We start from the raw sequence: 9,442 nt of genomic DNA on the forward strand, positions 1-9,442 counted from the left end.
GGTTCCGGTCGGTAAAAAGAACATGGCCCCATGGGATGGTGCAGTTTTCCTAATATGGCTGTAGTGAAACCTTGACATATCACGACCACGTTCGAATATGGGTCAAGTAGGATAAAAAACTAGATCTCAACTTAGAAACCGCTTAAAAGCCACATTTATGACTTATTTGTATGAAACTTGATCAGAATGTTTATATTGACAAATTCCTTTAAATCACAATATATAGGGCCGGTATAAAACAGGGTCACATAAAGGCAAATCTAGGTCACAGATCTAACCATGACCAAAAAAGCTCCTGTCTTGAGTCAATGGAACCGATTCAGCTAAGTGCCACATGGTTGGAGGACTTAATGCTTCCTTATGGAATCTAATTGGGGAGCTTCCGACACGGTTTCTTGTGAGCATTTAACAGCCCTGAAGTAAACAGAGGGTCACGAAACAACCCCATTGCAGATCTGTCGGAAGTGTGGTGAGAAGAGTCATGGACGGGTTGTTGCACGAAGTCGAGAAACAAGTCGAGGGAGATGGAGTAGGGATAATGCAAGACTGTCGATTCCAGAGCTTATTCGCTTTAGTATGTGTTGTGGATTGCACCGAACAGCCTGATGAATATGCCTTTCACCTGATGGATATGGTAATAGCATCGTATACTGAAACAATAGTTTGATCCATGTATTCGGCGCAGTCTATGATGGCACTGTAGGTAAAGAAATATGAAGATCACCTGAAGATGTAGATGGTAACAATTATATCCTATATGATTCTTAAACACGAAACAGCCGAGAGCTACCATAACACATATATGAAAATAACTATGGGCAAACAAGTGTTTAGTCGCTTTTTGCTTTGACGTGAGGTTTTCGAACATTATAGCACATGCATACGCATAATTGTATAAACATTGCTTACGTTCTTGAAAAGATAAAAACCTATTTTTCTGGACATTTTTTTCTTTGAAGAGTGTTTACAAGTCTATTTTTCTATATACAATAAAAAAATATTTCAAGTTATTCAGCAGTGATTTTGAGTTGGAATTAAACAACGCAAAATCGTTGTTTAATGTACAGATAATATGCGATCTACAGGTTAGCAAAACTTGTTCAGTGTTTTTGAATCGACAACCTATTCTACAATAGGAATGATAACGTGATTGCTTGCGATGGTTATTGATTATTGAGTTATGTTCTTTGTCAAACTTAAAGGGGCATTTTCACAGATTTGGGCATATATTGAAGTTTGTCATTATATTGATAAAATTAAACATTGGATCTAAAAGGCTCGAATAAAAATACAAGAAAACACTTTAAAAAAAGTAACCTCCAACTGGGCTCGGACCACTGACCCCTGGAGTCCTATAGTAAAAGTCTACTGCTTAGACCACTCGGCCATCCGCCCTCATATTATGTAGAATGTAGTTTTTATAAGCAATCCTCGTAGTTTCACAAAATATAAAGACAACAACAGAACTCTCCAAATTATTCAATCGTTTCGCGTTGCAACGCTTTATAATTTTCAGGTTTTCAACTCGTCAAAAGATGTATATAATGGATATTTTAGAGCATGGTAAATGTTCAGTATAACTGTTTCCTCACAAATATAATAACTAAAATGAAAATTTGCGAATCTGAAATAACTTTTTTTTAATTTTGTCGATTTACCAAAACGTGAAAAAGCCCCTGGTTTCACTTTTTCTCTGTTTAGACTCTCAGATATTGAGTCTACTCATGTAACTCATATACGATGCATTTGATGAAGATTACTTAAAGGAATGAATTTTTCCAACTTTTTGTAACAGAATTGAAAATTAAAAGAAGTACATGATGGACTGTAATGACACTAATGACGTAGAATCATACTGAAAACACTATTTGGTTTGTAAGAAGTTGTCTTTAGAAATTGATAAATATTTTAAGCGTGACACAAAAAGAAACGTTTAACTAATTTGCTTTTATAAAGTATTAAATACAAATCGGTATGTGACAGCCCGAACGTTCAGGCTTCTTTTATTCAAAAGTAAGTTCTTCAAGTCCAGGTGGAGTAAACTTTGTTCTTGTTTTCTTTCTTTAATTCTAGTCTTTTTAAAGGGATCTTTTCACGGTTTGGTAAATTGACAAAATTGAAAAAAGTTGTTTCAGATTCGCAAATTTTAGGTTGAGTAATGATATTTGTGAGGCAACAGTATTACTGAACATTTGTCATGGTCTAAATATAGCCATTATATGCATCTTTTGACGATTTAAAAACCTAAAAATTATAAAGCGTTGCAACGCGAAACGATTGAATAATTTGGAGAGTTCTGTTGTTGTCGTTTAAATTTGTGAAACTACGAAGATTGCTTATATAAGGTATACAATGCGCATGCGATGTATTCTTGGCAGGATAGCTCAGATGGCTAATGCGTTTTTACTTCAGGATTCCGGGGGTCACTGGTTCGAGCCCTGCTGAAGGCTACTTTTTTTCCTTGTTTAAATTTTATTTTTGATTTTTTACTGTAGCTTTTAAAATTTAATATTAACATTTATCAATATAAAGCATTTAATGACAAACTTCAAAACATGCCAAAATCTGTGAAAAGGCCCCTTTAATACTTAAGCGCGTTAGTTCCGATGTTTACATGTATTAATTCAAACCCTTTAACGACGAACTTCAAAAAAGCCAAACTCTGTGAACAAATTCTTATTCTTGAATTATGCGAGATTCTTTAAACTTGAATGTTTCAAAATAACTCCTTTGACTCAACGTATTTGTAGAAAAGAATATGTACACAATAATCACTTGAGTCAAGTAAAGAAATACAGATCTCAACCAAAGTGGTTTGACCTAGATTTCATAATCGGAAGTTATCTCTCAATCTTGTGTTACACTTAACATTTACGACGTATTAAAAAATTGTGAGGGAGTATAATTAGATCGCATGTAAGTATGAGTAAAATAGTAATAAATAGTATAATGTTATTTTTTCGTCTTCTTAATAAGAACATGTTACATGGTAAAAGGAAATCCTAATAGTTTGCCTTTTTATACACGAAAAAGAAATGTGGAACATAACGAAAGTATTATGTGAAAAATAACAGCAGATGTATTGCTTCAATATAAAGTTTGTTAAAGGGACATTTTCACGTTTTGGTAAATTGACAAAATTAAAAAAAAATGATTCGGATTCAAAACGTTTCGTTATAGTTATGATATTTGTGAGGAAACAGTAATACTGAACATTTACCATGCTCTAAAATATCCATTATGCGTGTCTTTTGACGATTTAAATACATGAAAATTATAAAGCGTTGCAACGCGAAACGATTGAAACATTTGGAGAGTTTTGTTGTTGTCGTTATATTTTGTGATACTACGAGGATTGCTTATATAAAGTATAAAAGACATCTCATATTGAGTGAGCGCGGGTGGCCGAGTGGTCAAAGCGATTGACTTTTACTCCAGGGGTCATTTGTTCGAGCCCAGTTGAGGGTTGCTTTTAATTTCTTTAATTTTATTATTGTTTTTTTTTTTTTACAGGAGCTTTTGGGATCCAATGTTTACATTTATCAATATAAAGCATTTAATAACAAACTTCAATACATGCCAAAATTTGTGTTAAGGCCGTTTAAATCTTATATCCTTTTTAATTTGTTTTACTCCAATATTCGCATAAATATGACTTATGTGCACATTGTTTGTTAATGTGTCAAACTGCATTTCATTGCAATATTATGTTCTCATACTGGCTAAGAACGAAATTAGAATTAATAAGAGTGAGAAAATAAACACTTCGGTAAGGTCATTTATTTTTTAAGGATGCCTTGTCAAAAGATAGTTGGTTTAAATTAACATAAAAAGACATAAGTTTACTGTTTAATTGTAATGTAAATGGTTCTTTAACAAGATCAAAATTTATTTAATTAAAGGGAAAAAGAAACACTCTGATCAGACTAATTGGCATATAATTGACTCATAAAAACGTTAAAAAAGTTAGGCTTGTTTACACAATCAGAAATTCGTTTCCATAGCAGCAAAGATGGACGGTCGAGTGGTGGCGACGGGTTTCGCACTAACCCTGATAGGCGTGGTTCTAGGGTACGTGATATTCGCACCGAAGGGCTCGGACCCCACTACCAATGTCTGCCCGTGTTCTGAGGCCCGGTTCTGCGAGAGGATTTCTGACACAACAAGGAAAGAGGTAGGATAAAAGGTTACTTGAATGTAGTAATCTAGACTGGGGTGATGGTTAATTTCATTTGTTGTTGAAAAAAGATGTGTTTCACGTAAACCTCAAAATAATGTACGCAAAAAACAATTTCGCTGTAGCGTTATATAAAATACTTCATAACATGAAAACCACAAATGATATCTAACTTGTTTATATATGTATAAATAAGGCGGAAATGCCTCTTTTAAAGAATAATCGTGGATTTTGTAATTGGTGGTTATGAATATATGAATGTTTCAGTTATAAACACATAAATATCACTGTCATTTTCAGATCTTCATATTTTCGCTGACCCCCAAGGCACAGGCGTGGCGGTTCTACGACTGGACTAAGGTGACCACCGTGGTCATGGTGGGCTACCTCGACATGGAGCTTGTCTGTACCGCCCACAAGTACGGAGCCAGGGCAATCACCATAGGTCGGTTAGTTTGTTAAATCCACAAGGGCTTGGTCATTCTGGATTATTTTTTTTATTTTAAGAACTATGTTTGTGGTTACTAATAGTTTTTTAATTATCGATAAAAATGAGGAATGTAAAAAGAAAACTGAAATTATTTTCGATTTGTTGTTTTCATTAATCGAATACACTTTACTCTTATAATTTTTGGGGAAGATTCGTGGCATATAAACGAATATTCGAATCGGAATTTTATATTCTAATATTCGGCCGATATTCGAATATTCGTTCCCATCCCTATAAAATCTGTAAGTTTTTCAATTTGTTAACAAGTTCCTATCCGTATTGGATCTAAATCACGTCCAATGTCTGTGTAGGCGATGTCAGCACCGATGTACTTCCGGACGCCACAAAAAGGGCCGCCTGGATACAACAGCAACTGGCGGTGGCGGACAAGTATTTCTTGGACGGGATCAACTTTGACTATGAGGACCCCATATCGGCGTCACAACCGGAAGTCAGAGACGGCTACACGGCGCTGGTGCGGGAAACAAGGGCGGCGTTCACCACGAAGTACGCGAACTCTCAGGTGAGTCAGGATGGAAGAGGCACGATGTATTTGCACGCACATTGATTGGTGAAGACGTGATACCTGTTTAAGATGCCTTAATAATTGTTTCCACTAGCTTGTCCTAAAAAGGGGTACATAATATCAACGAATTATTTCTCATTCATTAAGGATGTTTACTGACAAAAATCGTTTAAACCTATATTTGACGCAACATTTTGTTTATATGTAACAATATTTTAGCGAATATAGCCGAGTATACCAATCACGTTTAAAAGTCTACATGGATTGACCAAAACATGCTTAAGGTCGGGAATAAAGATAGGAGTCAATCTGCCAATTGAAAAAATACGCCAAAGATACTAGTTTTTTCCCCAAATCGCCCATAAAAAAATGGATGCGATAGCAAACTTGTCAAGCATTAAACTATGATGTGACTGGAATCAAATAACACTTTCACCTGTGAACAATGTAACTGTAAAAAAATATGGTGTTCAAAGCCTCTATAAGTTGTAATAGGTAAACATATATAGTTAGTAACATTTAATATTTGACCACACATTAAGCTTTGTTCACGCAGTAGGTAAGAACGTTCAGCTGGATTTCTCGGGAAAATACATGTACATATGTACACGGCAAAAATGTGTTTCCCTTCTTACCTTTAAACCAATATCCAGTATTTCCGAAAACACAATACTAATATTAAATAGATTATTTAAAGTATGCTCACTACAATTATGTTTACAATTATATTATTCTAATAAAGATAGTATGTGTCAATTTTATCTAGGGCAACGCGCACTTAAAAACTATCATTTAATTTGCAAAATATCCCACCGCCAACAACTACAAAATAAAATCACAACAGAACAACACAAAACAAGTGTTGAGTTACTTAAAACAACTCGATTGTATGCATGTGTTATGTGTTATAATATAGAAATACTAGTATCGAATAACACTATGAATACCGTTGATATCGTCTTATGAACAACGTTGATATTGTTTTATTCAACAGGTGTCGGTGGACGTTGCGTGGTCACCGGACTGTATCGACGGCCGTTGCTATGACTACGTGGGTCTGTCACGTGTCAGCGACTTCCTGTTCGTCATGGCCTATGATGAGCAAAGCCAGATCACGGGTCCCTGTATCGCCATGGCAAACAGCGGTCTGTCGCGCGCCATGTCCGGTAGGTGTCGTCTTTCTTGACAGTGAGTACTGGAAGTACATGTATGGTCCGTCGACAACTCGCCAGATAACTGATTAGCCTATTGGATACCGTTTTATGGGCGCTATTTTATGTGACAAACATGCAGTGTCGTTGTAACTGAATATATGTTTGTTGATTTCTGCCACATCGTTTTTTTCCTGTTTGCCGGTGAAGAAGGTCCCAACACGCTAACACGAATGAGCAACACATAAACCAGAACTAACAAAAGTCCCCAATGCGACATGTATAATATTTTTTTACCCGTCCGGTCCTTATTGTGGGTATATTGGTCGTTCTGACGTGTTGAAGTGTTGGCGATCTTCAAACTCCCCAACTCGCAAACGCGAAAGAACGGCAAATATTCACAACCGGTCGACAATAACGGCCCCAGTACGGCGATAATGACATGTGCCGCCATTTTTTCCCCGGCGTGTTGTGTTTGAGACTTTTAAAAAGGCCAAGATGCCAGAACGATATGGCAGAAATCAGCCATATAGAAATTAGCGTTATATGAAAGATACTGTAACTACCTATATTTTTCCTAAGTGGATTATTTTCTAGGCTGAGATAGAATAATATACTTGAATTTGATTTGTTCTAAGGAAGCTGCTCCAATATTTATACATTATCATTCCATCTAAATTAAAACATTTAAAAAGTAAAATTATTAATTTTGAGCTTTGAAAATGTGTACCAACGGTATTTGCAAACTAAAAAATATTGTTTATGGACGCCAAGTCTACTCTATACAGGGTGCAGAATCAACGGGATTTTCAGGGGGGGGGGGGGGGGGTTAACACGGGCCAGACAGAATGTAAACACACCGTTAAGAACTTTTTTTATAAATATATAAAAATTATTGAAATACATTTGCAAAAATCTTAAAGGCATAAAAAAAAGGTTTTCTTGCAGTTAGTGCCGATATCTTAAGGTATAGGAATAAATATTTGAATACGTCTGAAATCGGTGACAAAACTTCACCTTGCGTGACGCATAGTCGCCCATAATACATGGACATTGAACACAGGCTTATTAAAAAAAATAGTTCTGATGTATTTTACAGTATTTCACATTGCCATAAGCAGCACAAAAATCTTTCTTTTATGCACTAGTTGAAATTCTTTAGAAAAATTGTTTTAAAAAGTAATTTAGAAAAAAAAGCAGCACTTACTGGTGTGTTACATGCAACAACGTTATATTGGGAAAACCCAACAAAGTTACGTGATCCTGCACCCTGTTTATTATTCAGTATAAAAGGGGTTGATAAATACTGATCAACTAGTTGTTGACTTAAATCTGCGCATCATTTTAATTTGTCACCTTACAAATTGTTCAAAATTCAAAACTGACTTCAATATGTATCAGCTAGTTGATGCATATGTGTATGTCGTTATCATATAAAGCACTTAAGTGAACGGTTTAAGAGAGGCATCATCATACTTCATACTGAATATAATTCAATGTCCCTAGCAATGATTTCTCCATTTCACCGCGCTCCCTTTCAGGTATTGAGGATTTTCTGTCATTGGACATTCCTGCAGACAGATTGGTTCTCGGGGTTCCGTGGTACGGCTATGACTACACGTGTCTTAATGTAACAAAGGTACATGGTATGGCTATGACTACACGTGTCTTAATGTAACAAATGTACGTGGTATGGCTATACATGCGAATAAACGCGTCCCAAAATAACACAGGTACGCGGTGTGGCTTTTTTACGTAACGTATCTTAATCTTGCAAAGGTTCTAGTACGGCCATCAGAGTTCGCCTACCGATAAACTGTTGCGATTACTCGTGATGTTTTCATATTGAAGGGTACGGAATTCGGATAGTGCAATCTATAATCTCGCCCGTCTTTCATCAAGGGCAACACACGACTAATCGTATCGTGCAAAATATCGTGTGTCGCTTCGTGTATCGCGCAAAAACACACAAAACACGAAGCGACACACGATTGTGTGCGCGACACACGATATTTTGCGCGATACTCAAAGCGAAACACGATATTTTGCGCGATACACGAAACGGCACACAATATTTTGAGAGATACACGAAGCGACACGCGATATTTACCACGTTATATCGCCTTTGGGGCTGCCTACACAAGGGCAATATTTAGTGGTACATTCTCGCGCGTCGCTTCGTGTATAGCGCAAAATATCGTGTGTCGCGCAAAGTATCGTTTATCGCTTTGAGTATCGCGCAAAATATCGTGTTTCGCTTCGTGTGTCGCGCAAAATAGTGTGTATCGCTTCGTGTATCGTGTGTCGCCCTTGATGAAAGAAGGGCGAGATTATAGATGGCACTATCCGGATTCCGTAGAAGGTAGACCAATACATCAATGTATCAATAAACTTGCGACTATTCGTGATGTTTTCATAATTAAGGGAGCCCAATCAGTAAATTCATAAGTCTAAACGTATTAGCCTCCCTTAACACCCCAGTTGCAATAATCAAGTTTTTAAGAATACTATCGTGAACTAAGGCATTTGTACGATTAAACATGTCATCAACAGCGCATGCATATCCAATTGTTTTCACTAGACAATATATGAGATTGCAAAGAATAACATATTATTTTTAGTTTTTTGTTTGCAAGGTGAACATGAATATACCATTATTTTCATTCATAGAAAAAAATACTTGACAAAATTGAAAACATGCTAATACTATAACTGTCTTAATAGTTATAAAATAATGTAAAAATGTATCAAGCATTTTGACGCATTTTCAGGACAATATCTGCTCCATAAAACCGGTTCCCTTCCGTGGGGTGTACTGTAGCGACGCTGCTGGCAGCCAAATCAATTACTACAGCACGATTCGTCTCCTGCCCACATCGACCACTGGGCGAATATTCGACCAAGAAACCCAGTCACCGTATTTCAACTATGTTGTAGGTTACTTATCAACTCCAATTGTAATATATCTTTTATATTTGAAATACCAATCCAAGAGTTTTTACATTTTTTGTACAAATCGTACTTGTTTCCGAACTAATATTTTTATAAACTCATATTATTCACACATCTGTAAAAAAATATCTTATTCATAGCATGTG

General features: G+C 36.1%; 1 protein-coding gene across 3 annotated transcripts in view; it reads left to right on the forward strand.

The window, feature by feature from the left end:
• The first annotated feature begins 2,772 nt into the window (after positions 1-2,772).
• The window catches only part of LOC127854999 (di-N-acetylchitobiase-like), an 8,538-nt gene continuing 1,868 nt past the window's right edge, over positions 2,773-9,442 (forward strand). The window contains exons 1-7 of one of the 3 annotated variants that reach the window (XM_052390236.1): positions 2,773-2,916; positions 4,005-4,174; positions 4,478-4,622; positions 4,979-5,190; positions 6,188-6,359; positions 7,886-7,983; positions 9,116-9,277. In XM_052390236.1, coding sequence (XP_052246196.1) covers positions 4,013-4,174; positions 4,478-4,622; positions 4,979-5,190; positions 6,188-6,359; positions 7,886-7,983; positions 9,116-9,277 — 951 coding nt within the window. In that variant the 5' untranslated portion in view covers positions 2,773-2,916; positions 4,005-4,012. Of the gene's footprint in view, positions 2,917-3,988; positions 4,175-4,477; positions 4,623-4,978; positions 5,191-6,187; positions 6,360-7,885; positions 7,984-9,115; positions 9,278-9,442 lie in introns of all 3 variants that reach the window. The other 2 variants (XM_052390237.1, XM_052390238.1) reach the window with 2 other exon arrangements.

The sequence above is a fragment of the Dreissena polymorpha genome, chromosome 13 (genome assembly GCF_020536995.1).
Source record: "Dreissena polymorpha isolate Duluth1 chromosome 13, UMN_Dpol_1.0, whole genome shotgun sequence".
Classification (NCBI taxonomy): Eukaryota; Metazoa; Mollusca; class Bivalvia; order Myida; family Dreissenidae; genus Dreissena; species Dreissena polymorpha.